General features: G+C 54.7%; 4 protein-coding genes across 4 annotated transcripts; 3 read left to right on the forward strand and 1 right to left on the reverse strand.

Moving 5' to 3' along the window:
- Positions 1–2,343: 2,343 nt before the first annotated feature.
- On the forward strand, positions 2,344–3,627 carry DICSQDRAFT_162939 (uncharacterized protein; the record flags this gene model as incomplete). Its single annotated transcript, XM_007368805.1, has 3 exons — positions 2,344–3,066; positions 3,139–3,543; positions 3,601–3,627. The coding sequence occupies 3 exons, from the start codon at positions 2,344–2,346 to the stop codon at positions 3,625–3,627; spliced, it is 1,155 nt and encodes a 384-aa protein (XP_007368867.1).
- A 2,878-nt stretch (positions 3,628–6,505) lies between these two features.
- DICSQDRAFT_110272 (uncharacterized protein) lies at positions 6,506–14,746 on the forward strand (the record flags this gene model as incomplete). The annotated part of the gene is made up of 24 exons (XM_007368806.1): positions 6,506–7,072; positions 7,134–7,175; positions 7,225–7,382; positions 7,430–7,603; positions 7,656–8,189; positions 8,242–9,102; positions 9,162–9,180; positions 9,233–9,290; positions 9,346–10,172; positions 10,225–10,276; positions 10,339–10,367; positions 10,435–10,516; positions 10,572–10,631; positions 10,688–10,829; positions 10,881–11,028; positions 11,081–11,308; positions 11,359–11,475; positions 11,527–11,808; positions 11,860–12,035; positions 12,086–12,545; positions 12,600–12,669; positions 12,726–14,159; positions 14,213–14,268; positions 14,321–14,746. 24 exons carry the CDS (start codon positions 6,506–6,508, stop codon positions 14,483–14,485), a joined length of 6,741 nt encoding a protein of 2,246 aa, XP_007368868.1. The 3' UTR covers positions 14,486–14,746.
- Positions 14,747–14,779: 33 nt separating this feature from the next.
- DICSQDRAFT_90772 (uncharacterized protein) lies at positions 14,780–17,143 on the reverse strand. The gene is made up of 5 exons (XM_007368807.1): positions 16,869–17,143; positions 16,332–16,813; positions 15,919–16,282; positions 14,960–15,866; positions 14,780–14,896 (listed from the first exon to the last, which is right to left on the reverse strand). The coding sequence occupies exons 1-5, from the start codon at positions 17,016–17,018 to the stop codon at positions 14,799–14,801; spliced, it is 2,001 nt and encodes a 666-aa protein (XP_007368869.1). The 5' UTR covers positions 17,019–17,143; the 3' UTR covers positions 14,780–14,798.
- A 228-nt stretch (positions 17,144–17,371) lies between these two features.
- Positions 17,372–19,653, forward strand: DICSQDRAFT_139424 (uncharacterized protein). Its single transcript, XM_007368808.1, has 5 exons — positions 17,372–17,533; positions 18,008–18,143; positions 18,204–18,903; positions 18,983–19,360; positions 19,414–19,653. Exons 3-4 carry the CDS (start codon positions 18,366–18,368, stop codon positions 19,321–19,323), a joined length of 879 nt encoding a protein of 292 aa, XP_007368870.1. The 5' UTR covers positions 17,372–17,533; positions 18,008–18,143; positions 18,204–18,365; the 3' UTR covers positions 19,324–19,360; positions 19,414–19,653.
- The last annotated feature ends 6 nt before the right edge of the window (positions 19,654–19,659 follow it).

The following is a 19,659-nucleotide window of genomic DNA, read 5'->3' on the forward strand; positions in this document are numbered from 1 at the left end:
CTCGAGTCGACGTCGGAGATGCAGAACCATAAAGCGCTAGGTGAAGCATCCGCACCTAGCACTCGCGCCTCCTTGGTGGTTCCATGCGACGACTCGGACAGCCGGTACTGTATTGTCCGCACATTCCAGCTGCCAAGTTTCATGGCTATTCAGGTGAAGCCGCGCGCAGACGTCACTGAAGGGATCTATCACAGTACATTCTGTCGACTAGGGTTCATATTTGATGAATGCGGGGTACGCCAGCGATAAGGACTCGGCGGCGGCGAGGGCGAACCGGCGGTGACTTGTCAAGTTGACAAACCCGAAATATCTCCGCATTCCGCTGAGCTGGATAGCTTGTTGAGAGATTGTGTGGCCTGTAGCCCCGACTGGTAGATGCAAGTTGTATGAAGGGAAGCTGCGTCATGTGTCATCGTCGCAGGTTTCTGTACTGTGCAGAGCCACCGAGTCGGAGCGCCGATCGGGTTTATGTTGCCGTTTTGACCGCCCGCCACACGGGCCACATATCTCCCGTGCGACCCGCGCGTAAGAAACCAGCTCTGGCACTCTACAGCACCCTCTATGCTTCATATTCTCCGTTATCGCCTACTACATAGTCGAAAGGATGCTGCGGGTTGTCCTAGATCTCAGTATCCACCAAATGATCATCTTACTCGGTGAATTCGTGGACCATGCCTCGCCTTATTCTCTGTCAATGTATATGAACGCATTTGTAAACGGTGTTATCGCAAGGTATGCAAACAACGACGTCAATGATCTGACCCGTCAACGGCTCACTTTTTTCTGTGGTTGTCGTATTATACCTCTTCATGCCGTCTTGTCATGGACCAGCCTTGCGCACTGCTGACCAAATGACGCCGGTACGGTATTGGCACCTACTTCTATGCACATGTGTTGTCGTCCACTCGTTCTGACGTTTTAGTTGGTCTGACACAAGTCTTAATGCAATGTGTTACTGACACAGAAGCGTCTACTATCCGGTAAGCCGCTCCAGCTCCTACCATACAATCATATTTCGTCTCCTTGCAGGACGCCTGTCAATTGTACTGTCCTGGATGCACGGATCACATGGCCCGTCAAACTCAGTTCACCTGGGACATTTGCATGTTATCCCGTAAGCTGCACCTCTCCCCGCGCAGACCAGTAGGGCTTAGTACCGCAGGTCACGAATCCCGAGAGCGATCTACGCTTTACAGCCGCTCGGCAGAACTCTCCTTTGCAGTCTTGCTATTGATTACCAAAGAGGCGAGCGAGGTACGTCATCCAGTACTGCTACCGCGTTCTTCTGCTTCAATCACTTCTTGGACGCTTGTGCGCTCTGAACAACGCTCCACAGTCTTGGGGCGGAGAACGGGATGCGGGGACAGTGAGTAACCGAGCAAGTACTCCGAACATAGAAGGCGCGTCCTGGGAGTGCAGCAATAACTTCCACTCAATCGCCGTCGTATGAATGTTGGTGTGTAGCATATTATGACTGGGTATCGATGTCACGGCTGATCCTGCTAGAGCTCTTTCACAACTCATCTTGAGGGACATTGCGGGAGGTATTAACGGTGTGCGTCAGATCGTGTCTTTGTATCTGCGCATGTCACTGGTCCTCTCGTAAGTATGGCCCGCCCACCAACAGTAGGTTGACTTCAGTCATGTAACGACACTGAACTGCGAGCATGTATCCAAGTCTGACTATAGTTTTATCTACATCATGATAAAGGGCGCCTCAGGAAGTTGACGCTGAGTCCAGTGGTCCACGTCGAGCAAGCGAGCGCCTGTCTTTACATTCCGCGTGCCGGGGCGCTCGCGCAGATCTCTTCTTCAACACCCACTCCTTGTGCAGACGGTACCCCACGAGCAGGCAGGATGACATTAATTGTGCGATTGAATGTAGACGTACTCGCAATTATCTGCGGGTTCCTTACAGATGTCCCCGATGTTCTCTCGTTCGCTCTCACTTGCTCCGCTCTCACTTGCTCCGCTCTCCGCAATATCGTGACCCAGCGATTGCTCTCCATGCGGTCCATTGCACTTACCGGAGGGCCAGCTGTACATCGCTTCCATTCCTTCCTCTTCGCAGACCTCGCTGCGCGTGCTCCCCACGTCCACGCGCTTCACATCGGGACGGCTCGTCGCCTTAAAGAGCTCACCGACAAACCTGAAGACGCATCCCTTCTCATCGAAATCCTTTCTTCTTTACCGCGACTCGAATCTTTACTGGTTCTTCTTGAAGACGGATCGCGCCGATGCACCCACGATCGGCGCGTCGTAGATGCCATCTCCATGATCCCCAACCTACGCTCTCTTTCCATCTTGGGCAGGTCGAAGGGTGTACCACGTTTACTGAGCCGAATGCGCGCGCCTCTACGCAAGCTAGTAATCGACTGCGACAACATCATCAGCGACTTCTGGCACCCCGCCGCGCTCGAAGAGTTCCTCCCTCACCTCGTCCCCGCGCTGGAGGAGTTTGAGATGAGTGACCTCCTCATCACCCCACAGGAAGCAACTGTACATGGGGCTGTGACAAGCGCATCGATTAGCAGTATGGCTCAGTATCCTGCGGTGCATTCGCTTACGGTCAGGGGCTTCGCGGGCCCTCCGTTCCTCGAACACTTACAGCATCTTTTCCCGTCGGTCGACCAGAAGCTCGCGCTCGGCCGACTCGACTTAGATATCGACACGCTCATTTATGCAGACATTCGAAACGCAAACAAAAGCGCACAGAAGGAAGAGAGTCCTGATTATTTACGACCCTGGAAAAAGCTCGACTTGGTCGTCTGCGACGTGCCAATGTTCTACGTTCTCGGCCTGCGCTGCCCAATTCGACATGCCATGCTGGACTACGGTTGGTCCCACTATCGGGGTTATCTGACAGATGCCCTGCGCGAAAATCCTGTCCCACGGCTCGAATTGTCGATTGCGCTGAGCTACGGGCTCGGCGCGTTCGACGAACTCTTCCCTCTTGAGCTCGTGCCGACGCTAACGCATCTCACTCTTTGTCTGGTCTATGCGAATATGGGTGGGTCGGGGACCGATGCCGATGCCGGTTTTGACTTTCGCTGGCGTGACGTGTTGGTACGTGCATATCTTGTTTGATGCTCCTCTCGTAGCATCGACGTGCCCGCACTGACTGTGCTATATGAAAAGCTCTTGTCCTCTCTTGGCAGGTTGCGAGCCCTCACCCACCTGCGCCTCGTCATCCATACCGATGTCTGCCACGATCCCCCGGAGTCCGAACCTTATTCAGAAGCATTCGTTAATGATCTCCGCGGGCCGACATTCGGTTTCCAGGAGACAGCGCAAGTATTGGCGAATGCACTACCTTCCTTGCGCTACGTGTTCCTGACAACAAGAGGGTACCTCGGGAAACACGATGAAAGCACTCGCTATTTCTGGAAGGCGTACGAGCGGCGGCTTGTCTCACGGGCGTGGCGCATCGCTGACAAGGGAGGCGAGCAGAGGCGAGAAGGCTTGATATTGGTAGAGCTCGCCGAGGCCGTTGCAGAGACCCTCATCGATCAAGAGGAACTCTTACTGTCTCCAGCGGATGAGGTAAGTTGTACTTCGATTTTCCTGCGTGAAGATGGAACTGAGCTGTACAAAATGCAGATATCACTGCACATTGGCGAGGACTAGGTTTATTCTGCTGTGTCCGTCAGCACGTGGGTCTATGCGGTGGCTTGACTGTTCGTGGGCTACGGGTACTATATTCCGCGTATCACTGTTGTTCCTATCTGGGATGTAAAAGACTTGGAGGCAGACCGCAATCAATAAGCGAGAGAGAGCAGTGATACCGTCCTCTGGCTGTCAACATATCGCACTGTTCATGTGAAGCAGATCGCCTTGAAAACAGTATGCCGATACTCTAAACAGGCCGCTTAGCCTGAGCATACTATTCTAGGCATTGTTCCTAGATATACTGCTCAAACAGCGTTCACGAACGGCTAGGATTGCCAGGGCCGGGTTGGGCGGAGCCTGTTGTCGAATGTGACCTCAGCGACTGCCGGATAGTGCCCTGGGAGGCTTAGGTTTTGAGGAACACGTCTCAGTCATACCGCGCACTCACTCCTGACTGACAGGTGCGCATCTCATGCCTTAGTAGAGTCTGATTCACAAGTAGCGATGACGACTCGCCTGATAGCGTCCACGAAGGCGACAGTCTCGAATTTGTAAGGGTCTCGGTCTACGCACCTCCTCCGTCCAGTCCCCGATTGTCACCTCGACACATCCTTCCATCTCGCGGCATGCCGTACGGTCGTCTTAAGATCCTGCCTCTGTCGCACCAACCCCATCCGATTGCGAGGTAGCGGCGAAAGACTCACCGTCCGATGGCATGGTCATGACCTCGTCCTTACGTGCAGTGGATGCTGCTAGGTCGCGTGCGAAGACCGCGGAAGGAGGCACCTCGCTGTCTGAGCCCTACACAGGAGTACATCGCGCGACGGGAATTGGGGGGAGGAGGCGCCCATCAGAGGCCCCGTGCGCGATCAATGCTTATCACCGAGGACACCACCCGGAATCCAATGGTTATAAAGACCAGCGGATTTCGCTTGGCCTCCTTGCGGAAGCCACTGGTCGCGTCAGTGGGCCATGTTGTGTCAACGGAAATCAAAGGACGCGCCCGTGGCGGGGTGTCCTGAGCGACTTCGATGAGAGCCTTGTGCCGAGACAGGCACTCGCCCTAAGAGGCGCCGGTGCTATCATCATCGCGTCGTGTATTCTGGGAGATCGTCTCTGCGTGCCCCCTCATCTCACCTTGAATTCTCTCTCCATATGGCCAGTTCTGGATCAGAGTAATTCGTACAGTCCATCGTTAGCGTAGGGCAGGTTTAAAATGATATTATCAGGCCACAGAATGCCGTTATAGGGGGGTCACGCGAGATCCTCAACCCACGAGGACAACGACGTCGGCCTCACTGAAGAGAGCACCAACGTCCCCATCCCAGCTCGCTCCGGAGCACCAGAGCCCGAGGTCGAAATGGAGGATGCTGGCACCCAGGAAGGCGAGGAGGATGACGATGACGGCTCCGTCGACCTGGAACAATTGGGGCCCGCCCTTTTCAGTCGTATGGAGGATTAGCTACGCATGGTTGTTTGCTTTGAGTCAATGAGATATATTAGTTGCATTCTACGCGTGTCAAAGTCGTCCAATACAACAGTGCTTGCAGTCAAAGCAACACCATCTACCGCACTCGAGCAACCCCTAAGCGCCCTGCTGACCAGAAATTTACCATATTTGGGGCCAGGGCACCCACACGTATCACCGCTGGCGGCCTCATGGGTGCCCTGGTGTCGCGCCACCCAAAATCTGGGTGGCTTTATGACCATTGAAATCCGCATGGCCGGGCGGTGGCCCCCGCTGGGAGCCCGTGCCAGCGAATTCCAGTCGCGCGATGTACTCCTGTGTACTCTCTTCAGGTCCGGCCTGGTGGTTCTGACATGCAAAGCGGCTCTCCTTGACCTGGTGCGAGCTCTCAACCATTGTTCATGGTTCCGAAGTGCAATTTCCTGCTGGGAGGAGCACAGACGCTGATGACTTGATTGAATTAGTCGACTGACTTGAGGAGGTATCATATAAGCTAAGTGTGGATGAGAGTCAGACCGGCTGAGAGACCTGCTTATGTATCAGATGATATGGTTGTTGTAGTAGAGAGACCTCCTGTATCGCGGTAGTTGCCAAGGCCCAAGTGGGAGACTGAGAATGAGCGCGGCTACGGATAGACGCCCACAAGCATGTTCTGCGTTCGACCGTCATCATCCCCGGCACTTGCTGCGGCCAATCTGTATGCTCTCATGACAAACGTTTGTGAGGTTCTCTGCACACGGAACACGAAACGTGTGCATTATCGGTCAGTAAAAGAGCACGAGCCCGGAAGGCTGAGCGGACCACACCCAATGCCCCGTCGTACGCATGTGTACCTGAATCTCCCCAGGCAATACCTGAGAGAATTGGTTGTGAGTCGCCGCTTCGACTTGGAGTCAAAGTACTTACCCTGTACCCTGCAGTGAAACTGCAGACGCCATTCGAAGCGATCGCAATTCATGCTACGTCTCTTGAGGCCGCGCGCACGCGGAAGCTGCATCATGAGTACACCGAGAATACGAAGGCCTTCGCTTCCTGTCATATCGGAAGAGACTGTATACTCTTTGGGGCTGGATCCGTCAGCCAGCATGGGTCTCAACTTAGGGCTGATTACCTAGAAAAACAGAAGAACAATCAGCGTAAAGCGGATGCCACTCATGCTCGTCCTGAGATTCTTTCCGAGGAGGGATCGACAGATGCTTGTTGCGACGAGAGCGCCGGTTTGGCGCGGGGTAGTTCGATCCGGGTGCCTCGTTGTGGTTGAGGGCGGGAGATTGACACCCCATCTCCGCTTCTTATCCTCGACCTGCATCTCCAACGCATCGAGGACCCGATCGTACTCTCTCTCTCTCCCTCCACACGCCGTGACCTGACTCTGCACCGATTTCCCCCCAAGGTCTCAGATAGACGATCGGCACTCACCTGGCTCGTATGGCTCAGCACCAACGGGGAGTGTGTAGCCTCTACGGCACCCCCAGAGGGTGTCGCTTCGGCAACAGATGCAAGTTCTCGCACGACCTGAGTGGGTCGATATCACCCCGGGGTCCGTCGTCGGGCCCATCCTCGCCATCGCGCAGCCGCTCCCAGACACCTGCCGCGCAGACACCCGGCCGCTCTCCCAGTGGGCGTGGACGCGGAGGACCTGGGTTGCAAGGTGTGCCTCGCAACGTCTGCCAGTACTTTTGGACGAGCGGGGCATGCGATAGAAGCTTCGAATGCTCCTTCCGGCACGTCAGGGGCAATGGTGCAACAGACGCCCAAGCTACCGCAGCACACCAGGACGAAGACGAGGACGGCGTAGTTGACTTTTTCTCACCGGAGGGACTAGCAGCAAGCGCCGGGTCCGTGCGCGAAGATCGGTGGCACAATCTGAACCCTAGCGAGGTCCACAATCACTTGAAAGAATTCGTCAGGCCCGGTTATCAGTTCGACAGTGCCGCGCAAGTGCAGGGATTCGTGCGACTTCTGGCTAGCGTGAATGATAGGAATAAGGCTTGGGTGCGTCCTCTTCAACTGAGGAGCAATACTATTGGTCGCTAATACATTTCGGGGGGCTCAGACAACGGGAAGTGCGCAAGAATTTCTCGAATTTGTTGTAGGAGTACGTCCACCTGCTTGTTAGTTTAGAACGTGGGCTGATTTGCGCGTAGGGAAACCTGCTTGTCAGACTTGGAGATGCACTGCGCTTTGAGCCTGTGTCTGCAACCTACCACTATGGAGTCCTCTCGTTCCAACGGGGATACTTTCCCATCTTCCAATTTTTCTCTTCTGACCTCGTGCTGAAATCTACTCTGCATAAGAACATCAAGTACGGATATCTTCACTCTCCTCGTTCTCGAGTTGACCTTCGCACAGTCTCTTGTTCGCTGTTCTCAAGAACAACCATGAAGTCGTCTTCACGACGCTACGAACGTGTCTCTTCTCAATGATCCAGAATCGCTCTTGGAAAGACCCTAGCCCGAGTTTACACGATGAGAACATCCTTGACGGTGTAGCCGTCTTCCGGACGCTTGCGACTGTTTTCTTGCAGTAAATGACTTCTCTGAATCGAGCTCCATAGATTATCTCATGCCGTTAGCAGGTATTTCAATCGGTACAAGGACGCTATTCGCAGTAACTCCGACATCCCAGACTTCATCTCCCAGTTCTCGGAGTGGTTCGATACTTGGGCTGACGGTGTCTCTATCTCCCCGCCCCGCTTCGAGGATCCCATAGCTTCTGCCCCACTAAATAACCGCAGGCTCACTGTCGGCCACATACAGGAGGACATCGACCGGCTGATTGCGATCGTTGAGCGCGAGACTGGCACCGTCTTGCGCCTACGTAAAGGTCCTCCGAAATCTACCGTAACGGCAGCTCAACGCAGTCAGGCTCGCATCGCACAGCTCGCGCAGACATACGACCCTCCTGGCGTTCTGCGTCCGGGCGGGCCCCGACATGACAACGACTTCCTCGACATCGAGGAAATCCGCATCGCACCAACTCATGACGAGTTGTTCTGCCCCGTGCAGCCGTACCTTCCTGTGTTCAGTCGCGATGCTCCCCACCATCTTCCCGCAGACTCCATGGAGCGGCATCTCGACATCCAGTTCCGCCTTCTTCGCGAGGAGCTCATGTAAGCCCTACGTGATTTCTGCGCTGCTGTCAGTTGACACTAGATTTGCAAGATCTGCAACGCGCGCATCGTTAGCGGCCCTCCACGACGATCTGCTCAAGATTTGGGCCGGGAACCGCGCTAAGAAAGATAAGACTCAATTAGAGACCCTCATCGCGAAGAACGGAGGCTCGTATCGTACCACTGGGCGCGACTCGGTCTTCTTCCAGCTATACACGAACGTCGAGTTTGTCGGACGCCCGCCGGAGGCTACGCGCAAGGGCGTATCTGTTGGTCTCGTTCTCGACGCGCCACCGAATGGTGCTGCACGCGACAAAGACTCGAAGAAGCGTGTCGCGTACTGGGAGCACAGCAGGCGCCTACAAGGCGCGAGCCTCGTCGCTCTCGTTGCTGTTGCGAACCGCAGCTTCCGGGTGTACCTCGGCGTCGTCTCATCGTACGGCAAGGATATATCAGAGTCAGCGAAGCACGAGCAAGGTCGCATCCAAGTGCGCGTGTCGTTCTTCGATCCCGATGTCGAGTTGATGGCGCTACGCCGCGACCGCTTGTGCACAAGCAAGTCGAACTTCGCCGTCCTCGTCGACAATAGTGTTATGTTCGAATCAGTCCGGCCTTTCCTCGATAAACTCCAGACCATCGAGCCCACTGAGATTCCATTCTCGCGATACATCGCCTCCGGGGGGCCCCTGACGGACGTACAGGTCTTGCCACCCAAGTACGCCCAGGCGCCGGGGTTCAAATTCAAGTTGCAGAGCTTAGCGCAGCCACGTCGATCAATTTCAGATCTCGATGTCTCAAACCCTCTTGCAGTGAGGAGAGCGCGTGACGAACTGAAGAGATTGAGTATCCTCGACCCAAGCCAGGCTGAGGCCCTCGTCGACACACTTACAAGAGAGGTGTCCTTGATCCAGGGGTGAGAGGACTCCACGTCTACCGCATTGTACAGATGACCAAGAAGTTTTTGATATGCAGACCACCTGGAACAGGAAAGGTATGGCATCTGGAGTCTCTGCACCGCGTGGGTGACTAACCGGTGTCCCTAGAGTTTCACTGCGAAGGAGATTCTCCGCGTGCTCTTCGCCAGTAAGATACGGCCGATCGGTGAATACATGCGCTCATCCATGGCTTCAACGAACGTTGTCTCATATATCTACAGTTCTCATCGCGTATACCAATCACGCGCTCGACCATATGGTCACCTCCGTCCTCGACGCTGAGATAACGCAGAAGATCGTTCGTCTTGGCACCCGCTCAGCAGATGAACGTATAGCGGAATACACGCTTGACAAACTCGAGAAGCTCGCCTCGGAGGCCACACTGAACCGATCCATGAAGCGCCAGTACGCGAAAATGAAGGAGCTCGAGGAAAGACTGACGAAGACCATGAACTCCATTCTGCTCCCTCTCCTCACATGGGAGAAGATAGAGCAGCACCTTGACATCCACTATCCGGACCATGCGGATTCTCTTCGAATCCCCCCCTTCTGGATCGCCGAGTTCGCGTCTCAGAAATGGGCGGAGGAAGATCAAGAAGGCGAGTTCCAAGAAGTGACCAGGAAGGGCAACAAGAAGAAGACCGTTGATAAGACCGTGGCTCGAACTCTATATGGCGTTTGGAGATCCGGATCCGACGTCCACTTCTTACAGCAGCAGCCTGCAGCGCCGCCTACTTCCAAGAAGGGAAAACAAGTCACAGACCTGAGCATACAAGCCCAATCCCTCCTCGCCAACCCTTCAGCGTTCTTCGACTCTCTTGGCTTCGCAGGGCTGATTCCACCCATTCCAGGCAAGAACCGACCTCTAGACGAGCTTCTTAGGGACCCAAGATTGTGGCAGATGTCGCTTCTCGAGCGTGCTCGCTTGGCCGATGAGTGGGAGAAAAAAATTCGCTGGCTCGCATATACATCGCAACAGGACCACTACAAGAGCCTCAAGGAGGAATACAGAGAGGCATGCAAGGAGCATGATGATATGCGCGACGAGGTTTGCGTTTCCTCGGTCCAGGATTTGCACTGTTCCTCACAGCGTTACGCAGGTTCGACGCCGTCTTCTCAGCCAGACGGACTTGATTGCATGTACCACTACTGGTGAGTCTAGTTACGCTTTGCTACGGTGATTGTTATGAAGTTTACATTGCAACATGAATCAGGAGCCGCCACTTTGACATCCCTCTTGAGCGTGAGTCCATCGCTCGTTCTCAATTGTGTTGTACAGTACGATGCTGATACATGTCGTCCACCCGCAGAGCATACAGCCGAAGGTGTTGATGGTGGAGGAAGCTGGGCAGGTTCTTGAAGCTCACATTCTAACTTCGCTGGTTACATCCGGTGAACGGTGTTCCTTCGTATCGGCGGGACGGTGGTTTACTTACATCCTTGTCAGTTCGACACTTGATTTGCATCGGAGACCCTCAACAACTCAGACCTACGATGGCGACCTTCAGTCCGTGTTTCGATTGGACGTAGAGAAGGAGCATAGCTAACTTGAGCTGTTTGCAGCTCTCTCTATGGACAGCGGGATCGGAAACGAGCTCTACAAATTTGATCGGTCGCTGATGGAGCGCCTCTCGGACGTGGGGTATCCTATGTCTCAAATCAACGTGCAACGTCGCATGCGTCCAACGATCTCACATTTCATAAGGTTCGGTAGCCACGATAGAGGGCGTTCTTTTGCTGACCCTCGTTCATAAAGGGAGATTCTCTACCCCAAGCTCGAGGACAACGAGATTGTCACCCGATATCCTCCGGTCCAAGGTATGCAGAAGGATGTCTACTTCCTCAACCACCTCAACAAGGAGAATGGCACCGAAGACTCTGTATCGAAGTTCAACACGTATGAGGTGAGTATCACGTCGTCAAGCCAGGACCTGCATGTGATACTGTGCGCAACAGGTCGACATGATCAAGGATCTTGTTCTGTACTTCTTGCGCCAGGGAGCATACAGCGGACCAGGGGATATCGCCGTGTTATGCGCGTATCTTGGACAGCTGCAGAAAGTACGTGCGGCTCTGCGGGACCTCAAGATCGCCGTTTCCGTCGATGAGAGAGACGCAGACCAGCTCGCACGGCAAGGACTCGATGAGGACGTTGAGTTTCAGGAGGTCGTTGTCGCGAAGCATGTCAGTATTCTAACACATCTCCCTTTGAGCTTGCTAACACGCTGCTACAGATACGTCTTGGGACCGTAGACATCTTCCAAGGCCAAGAGGCAAAAATTGTCATCGTCTCGCTTGTACGCAACTCGGGACAAATCGATACGGAGTCTGCATCCATAGGTTTCCTCAAGGTCAGTGTAGCACTCGTACCGTTGAACGAGAGCTAACCGATGTCTATACAGAGCGCGAACCGTATCAACGTAGCTCTTTCCCGAGCGAAACATGGACTATTCGTATTGGGCAACGCGGCGAATCTCCGGAAGAACCAAATATGGTCCACGATTCTAGACGAAATGGAGAGTAGGGATCAGATTGGTCCTGCATTCCCCATTGTTTGCCCTCGTCATCCCGAACAGGTCCAACTGGTGTCGAAGCCTGGACAACTCCCGCTATACGCTCCAGCTGGCGGCTGTGTACTGCCTTGCAATGCTCGGCTTGCGTGTGGACACATCTGTCCTTCTGCTGTTAGTATCTTGCACCTTCCGAGTATTGTACGAGTCTGATCTCCCGTACAGTGTCACGCCGTCCTCGACAACCACCGCAGCGTGAGGTGTATGGAGCCTTGCAATCGGACTCCCTGTCCTCGTCAGCACCCTTGTTCCAGGCGATGCTCGGATGACTGCGGCAGATGCGAGTTTCCTATGTACTCTGTCACCCTCCCCTGTGGCCATACAGCTTCGAAGGTGCCATGGTATGTTACATGATTGCTGCCCATACGCGTACCTCTTCTGACGAAAGCAGCCATAAGCTTCAGGACCTTTATTCGGTCCAGTGTACGAAACAAGTACTCAAGAAACTACCTGGCTGCGAGCATTCTGCGATCGTGGCATGTCACGAGGACCCAGCCAACGCGTGGTGTTCGGAGCCCTGCGGAGGGAAGTTACAATGCTGCTCAAGGACGTGCAAGGCGTCGTGCTCCGACTGCAGGTCGTTGACTGTCCAACGCACTCAGCCAGCAGTGGGGAAAATGTCTCGCACTTACCACATTGGCCATCCATGCGAGCGGCTGCTCTACTGTCAGCACCAGTGCGGCTTGGATTGCGCTCGGGAGCATCAATGTAACACCAAATGTAGCCAGACATGTCGACAGCAATGCGTACACCATAAGTGCGCGAAGCCGTGCTCCGAACCATGTGCTCCGTGCATGGAGCCGTGCCAATGGTCCTGCCCTCACTTCACGTGCCCTGTCCTCTGCGGCTCGGTATGTCTTGTGAATCTTTCGCCCAATGCTGATACTCACTGTTCTTCGTATCAGATCTGTTCTCGACTTCCTTGCGATGAACCATGCATGAATCTGTTGAAGTGCGGACATCTTTGTCCCTCAGGTGCGGAGACCAATCGATATACTTCAGCTTAACGTTTCGTGACGTTCTTTGCATAGTTTGCGGGGAGCCATGCACGAGTCAGAAGTGCGTTGTGTGCTTGTCGGCCGACGGGAGAGCGGACATCGTGGACTTCATCATGCAGCGCCGTCTGGAGGACGTGGATTTGAGCTCGACGGATATCAGCGATCGTCTCATCACTCTCGCATGTGGGCACATCTTCACTGTGGAGACTCTTGATGGGCACTGTGGTATGCATGACTACTACGACATCGACCAGATGGGCCAATTTCTCTCCACCAAGTCACCGCCGGTCAATTACCAGACTCCTCCGACTTGCCCTACCTGCCGAGGGCCAATTACGGCTCTACGCTACGGTCGGATTACGAAACGCGCCACGCTGGATATCCTAGAACAGAATGTCGCTAGCACAATGTCCAGCGCCCTCGACGAGTGCAGCCCACTTATCTCCGAATACGCGAACAACATCTCAGACTACCAACAGCAGGCAAAAAAGCTCGCGACCGAGGCTGGAAACGAAGATGAGTCGACTAAGCGAAAGGAGATTTCGTTCACCGAGAACGGCCCTCTTCCGGCCAGCGCTTTTGACCTCCAAGCTATGCAGGAAGTGCATGGCATTCCCCAAGAAGAAGCTCGCGCCTGGTACCAGGTCGTCAAAACTCTGGTCAACACATATCGCCGTGTTGCGAAGGTCGCCGCTACTCGTGGAGCCCACGTCAAAGCTTACGAGGCTGCTCTATCCACACTCTTTCGTCTCGAGATGCAGGCGATCGCCGAAGATCCCGCCAGAGCCACAGACACACCCGAGCCCATGGCGTTAGTCATCGTTGACCGCAAGATCGGGCAACCACCACCGAAGGCGGACGTGCGGTTCCAGATTGAAGCTTACTTCCTATCCCTGGAGCTGCGCTCGCTTATGGCCGAGATTGCGCGGTCTCGCATCGAGGGCTTGTCGGTGACCTCCAACGACCCAGACGTCACGCAACATCGCGAATTATGGACCCTGTTCGTCAGCTTCTTGTACGACTCATGCATCGCCGATGCCGACAAGGCGATCAACATCGCCAAGAACTCTTCCGCCTCTCGCCAGGCAGCGCGCGCTACTGTTCATAAACTGCGTTTCGCGTTCGAGGCGTTCAGGTGGACCATTCTCTGTGAACGTTCTGCTCTCTTCCGCGCCGGGGCCCTTGATAAGGCTGAGCGCGAGAGGCTCTGCCGTAAAGTGACCAACTACAAGCGCCTCTTGCCACAAATTTCGAACCTCATCGAGCAAACGTACATCCGCTCGCGGCCGTCACAAACCACAGCAGACTTGAAGAAGGAACGTCAATGGATGAACGAGAATTGCCGTACCAAAGTCGAGGCGTGGGAGCGTGAGTGCACGAAGCTGGAGGAGTTTGTCGAAAATGGCGGTTTCTATCAGCCGATGTCAACCCAGGAGCGGGAGGAGATTGTCAAAGCCTTCGGATTCTGTGAGTACCCGACAACACATCAATGTTCGCGACGGGTCTGACGGGTATCACAGCGCATCGAGGTCACTTCTATAATTGCGAGAACGGACATACCTTCGTCATCACAGAGGTACGTCCACACACGTATTACGTCCCTTTGGGTTGTTCCGAACATTGTGTAGTGTGGCGGCGCGATGGAAGAATCCAAGTGCCCGGAGTGCAATGCGCCTATCGGAGGATCCGGTCATCGTCTGACCACGAGCAACACTCGCGCAACTGAGTTCGAAGCGATCGCTAGGCGACAAGGTTCACTCAATGGCGTGTTCGATTGGACGCGGGATGCTTGAAGCGGACTCGAAGTGTTCATTGTGCTTGGTGGATAGGGCTATACTGTCGCAGGACGCCCCTTAGTTGCAGCTCATGGACTCAGTATATGAAATATATATAGAGGCAGTGTGGACAGGGAGGTGGTCCCTGATGTTGAAACTTTGTGTTTGTGGCGTTGTACCAACAGAAGTCGGAGTTGAGGTCTTCAGTATACGGCATGCGCCTATCGTTGACCCCCCTCGCATAGTCAGTACCATAGAAACGAACAACATAGCATGATCGACGAGATAGCAGGTCCATACAGGAATAGCAATCAGATGCAATACAGTAACATTATGCGATGACGGTCCAAGGGTTCTCATGAGGACCCATAGCGATATCCGGGTTCGGAATGTCTTGCAGTGGTATAGGATACCTCGTCTTGTCAAAATCTGTATGAAGGATCGTAACGAGGTCGTGAGCAAGAGCATGAGCACACAACAGACTGGACGTACGCTGGACGGGCTCAGCCGCGAAATCAAACACCATGATCTCATTGGACGACTCTTCTGCAACCAGCAGTCTCCCGATCGTCTCATCCCAAGCAAATGCGGTCACGTTCGCGTCTAGTTCCTGCGGTCCTCCATCAAACGAGGGACACCCTACCAGCCCCTCCGGGTGCCTCACGACCCCGTCCTCCAGGCGCGGCGGACGCTGCCAACCGCGGTCAATCACGGGCCGCACGTCGAGCACCTTTGGCGCATCCGTTGTGTCGTCCCACGGGATTGCATATACCAGCGGGCGCGTCAACGCAGGAATGATGCGGAGGTACGCGTTGTAATCAGTCGCGCGGCGGGTCCACGTCTGGTTCCTCTCGAGCGCGGTGCGGTATACGATCTGCGTGCGATGAATGGGGTTCCCGTGCCGGTCGTAGTACGGCGGCGTAGGCGGGAGGTCGACCTCGAACCGCTGCGCGAGGAAGAGCATGCGCACGATCGATTCGTCACGACCGCACTGTGGATGCGCGCGGCCGATCATACAGATCGGAGGCGGCGGTCGCGGGACCTTGGTAGATGGCGACCGAGCGGAGGACGATGTGCGCGGAGTAGCGGGCCGAAGGGCCGGGTGGGGAGGCGGGACGGGGGCAGGGCGCTTGTCTTCGGCGATGAGGTCTTCGGGGCGAGTGAAGGAGGGGAACTCGGGAAGGTGGAGGTGTGTGAGATGGCCCAAGTCCCAAGCTATGATGCACTGCTCTGCAGCATGCAGCTGCGTTACGGGCGCGTCTCCGCATTCAAGTGCGCGATATGTCTCGACCGCGTACGCAGGACAACTATGCGGAACACCCGGAGCGCCGCTGATCTCACGTACAACGAAGACTGCGCTCTCTTGTGAGAGGAGTTGGATGGCTCTGATGTGGTGAGACTAGTCCACCATAAGTGCAAGAAGAGGAACTGTTGGAAAGGGCCGCACGTACCCGTTCGGCAGCAACGGGCAGCTCCAGGCAGGTGAGCGTCGCCGCCCCCCCTCCCTCCAACCTTTTGAAGATGATGTCGTTATCGGCCCTCACCAACGCAAGGTATGCGGAGCCATACATCTCCGCGAGCACCGGGGACGAAAGTTGACTTTTCGAAGTCAACATGAAAAGGTTGTTGAATGGTTTGGGGAGCGCTTCGGCCACATAGCGGTATTCGCGCGAGTTGCTGGGATATGGGATGGACGCGAGTGTGTCGAGGGTGTGTAGCGATAGCTGCAATACGGAGCATTCGTACTTGAACTGTACGTCCGCAACGGAGTACTGAGTACTGTAGGAGGATACGTCTGGGAGGTACCCTCGCATGCTGTTTACTGGTTATAATGCTATAACACGACGCACAACGGATGACTTACGCTCTCATTCTGTCCTTCTTATTACGATAATCCCGCCGGAGGTAAGCGATGACGATGCTTCGCTGTTCCTTGATTGTCATATACTTCGCCTGAAGGTCGTAGGCTTTAGTGGTGGTTTCCACCGCAGTGAGAGCTTGTGGAGCTCCAGGAGCGTTCATTGCATATACAACGAGGTAATACCTGTCTCCTGCACGGTTGGACACGGACGCGACGAGATAATCTCCGCCAGGAAGGAGAGTCATAGCGAGTACGCGCCGCTGTGCATCGAAGGACCACTCACGGAGCGCCCTTGGATGATGCCGCCGCCAATTCATGTCCAAGGAGTAGGCGCGCACGACAAGGCGTTCAGCCTCTAACCCTGAGATTTTCGACAGAGGTCGTTTGGGAGTGAGAGGCGCGGGCGGGAGCGGAACATCGATGCGACGAAGGAGGCGCTTCCAGACCGCCGCGTGGTGGGTAAGCTCGTAGTATAGCCTGCTAACCTGGGATCTCCTTGAGTTGGATGATATATCTATCATTGAGAACGAAACTGCTGACCCTGCGCATCCGGATGATGTCTTTGACATCTAAGTAGTCGAATAGGACGTCGACGAGCAGGTCGTTCGGGAGCCTGTCCAGACAGTCTCTCCGAATAGCCCGGCCTAGGAACCTGGTAGCAACGTTGAATATGCCTGGTAGAACCCTCATTTCTGAGCAGTACACTGGGTGATGATACAAGAGACGAGAGCGACGATGATGGAGGTCGAAGGGAGCGAGTGCAGGTACGAGGACGCCAACTCCGGTCTACAGCTTACAGCCCGCTCAAGTCTCTCACTTTGACGTACCTTGTATACACGTTCTATGGAGGCCATGTTGCTGACGGACATAAGGACGTTGTGGACGTCGGGGGCTTGAACGCAAGTACAACGCCGTTGCCACTTTCCCTCCAAATCTGGATTTCCCACGGTCTCCGCTGCGTTGTTCTGTAAGGCGCTTACGGCCGCCTCTTGTTTTTCCTCCTCTCTACGGTGGCGGCGACGCATCCTTCTCGGTCTTTTCTGCTACTGGGCTGGCTTCTTGACTGCTTGTCTGGTATGATCTAGTGCTTCTCTGGAATAACCTCACTGGGACGAGATTGCCACCTACCTTCGTTGGGTTATCGCATATCGCCGCTGTTCAACGCCTGTAGTGGTTGCACAGATCTGTCTCTCTCTTGCTCCCCAGTGAGTCTTCTCGAACCATCATTGCATGCGGAGGCTGTTCTAGTGTGTGTGCTGCTTTATCGGCTTGATCTTCGAACGCCATCGGTCGTTCGAAGGCGGGTGGGCAGGCCCCTTCCCGTGACAGCAGCTGGAGACATCTACACGATCTCGAAAAGCCGTCGTTCCGAGCCGTGTCATACCTGGCATTCGGAATGGTTGTATCGGATCACTCCACGGCTCCCGTGGAGCATGGTAGCGGGATTCCGCTACCTTCAGATGCACATCGTGCATCTTCCTATTCAGTCTGCATTGCAGACTGTGAGACGACAACGGTCGTGGCGGAGAATATTTCTCCGTGAGAAGCTCTGTGTACGCCAGCACAGTATCGTCTCAGTACAGCCGCACGGTTATCGAGTACGAGGGGCATGCACATTCGTAGCGCTTATCTGTATGTTGTTCCGTTAGCGTCAACTGACACTGTCTTCGCGCCTCCAGATGCTATCATGCTCGCTACTCCACCTCTGCTGTTCACATCCTGCCCATACAGATACAGATGGCTGCTACAGTTCTCGGATGCATGCAGTGTGTCGTGACCCTCTCCATTACACCTGTCCAAGGATTGCTGTATATGGTACGTTACCATGTACCGACGGAGCCTATCTGTCGACTGACTGGTCTCTTATGTACGAAGCACATTGCCTGTCTGTCTTTCTGACGTATCTGTGTTCTTTCCTTGTTACTTGCACTCCAGATATCGGGTCTGGGCGGAAATTTTGGCCTCGCTGCCGCACTCGGGACCTCTGGGGGTTGCTTTTAGGAAGTCTGTTCTTCATCACGAACCCGCTGCTGTAACATGATTCCCTCTACTATCTGCCGCAACCGGATACACCGCGTCCAACGCACGGATAAATTGCAGTCATTCGTTACCATCGCTTCCCGTGCATCCGCTATGTCGCCTCTTCCCCTTCATCATCGGTACCTTTCCTCTGAAGCGTCCGTCTTCACTACGCTTCTCCCTACCGGAGTTCTCGCCAGGGGCTCTCGTCATTCGGACACTGAGCCGACAACCACTGTCGTGGTCACCATCACTGCGACACAACAGTCCACTCTGCCTGGACCCATACCCGGAACCACCTATCCTGTCGACGCAAGTTGTAACGCAATCCCTTCGTCTTCTACTGAGTCTCCCATCGCCCGATGTGCCATGTTAGAATCATACCCGTCTCCCACCTCGATCTCAGAGAATGGGACATCTGGCAATGCGGATTTCAAAACTGGGCTGGCTGCTGGCGCCGTCATCGGCGTCCTCAGCATTATAGTTGCTACCATGCTATATGTCTTCTACCGGAGACACAAACAAGTCCAGGAAGTGCTGAACCCCCGCAGCCACAGTGAGTCAACCATTCATCCACGATTCCGTCCGCGCTTACTCCACGCTCATCGGATTGATGGCTCCGCTTTACTCCATAGACGTTAGAGCGACTCGATTCAGCATGGAGCCCCGCTCACGAATCACTCCCTATGACTTGGAGATGATCACCGAAGCAAACCTGTCAAGAAAACCAGGTGTAGTCCCGGAGGGAGGCCAGTTCCTGTGGTCGTCTGTCCTGGGGAGGTCTGATGGTCCTCAGCGCGACCCGGACGACTCTATTATCCTCCCTCCCAGCTATTCCGACGTCGAACAGGAAGTCCTACTTCAGGCTCCACAGCCAGTATTGAGAAAAGCGGCGTCGGCCTTGGACCTTAGTGGCAGGCGCAGGCGCAGTCGCAGTCGCAATTCGAGAACCGACAGGAGAGCTACGATATGCTAACTGGGGTCGATGAGGACGGTCATTTGTCGACGCAAAGGTCAGTAGGCGTGGTGGCATTCCGCTGAGCTGGCGCTCACCACTTCATGGCAGCGGCAGCGCTATTGCACGTGGCGTCAACTACTATTTACTAGATCCCATTTTCCTGTAGATCAGGATGCCATACTCAACGCCGTATAATCCTGGCCCTTCGCAGCCTCAAATTGTCTTTGGAGTCATCTGCGTTCCTCACATCACTGTATCCATAATACTCATTCGCGTACGCTCACTACTCCTTCATATCGAGGAGGCCCCGATTAGGCAAGGCCTTAAGGACTGAGACGTAGGCTGCAGTGAACA

Source organism: Dichomitus squalens (assembly GCF_000275845.1).
Source record: "Dichomitus squalens LYAD-421 SS1 unplaced genomic scaffold DICSQscaffold_40, whole genome shotgun sequence".
NCBI lineage: Eukaryota > Fungi > Basidiomycota > Agaricomycetes > Polyporales > Polyporaceae > Dichomitus > Dichomitus squalens.

Bases quoted from the DNA above. Each gene is read 5' to 3' on its own strand.
- DICSQDRAFT_90772 (XM_007368807.1), bottom strand. From the start codon at position 17,018: ATGAGGGTTCTACCAGGCATATTCAACGTTGCTACCAGGTTCCTAGGC. The intron at 16,814-16,868 runs GTCAGCAGTTTC...AGGAGATCCCAG, and splicing joins ACATCATCCGGATGCGCAGG to GTTAGCAGGCTATACTACGA. The intron at 14,897-14,959 runs GTACGTCCAGTC...TCCTTCATACAG, and splicing joins CGCGGCTGAGCCCGTCCAGC to ATTTTGACAAGACGAGGTAT.
- DICSQDRAFT_139424 (XM_007368808.1), top strand. From the start codon at position 18,366: ATGATTCCCTCTACTATCTGCCGCAACCGGATACACCGCGTCCAACGC. The intron at 18,904-18,982 runs GTGAGTCAACCA...TTTACTCCATAG, and splicing joins GCTGAACCCCCGCAGCCACA to ACGTTAGAGCGACTCGATTC.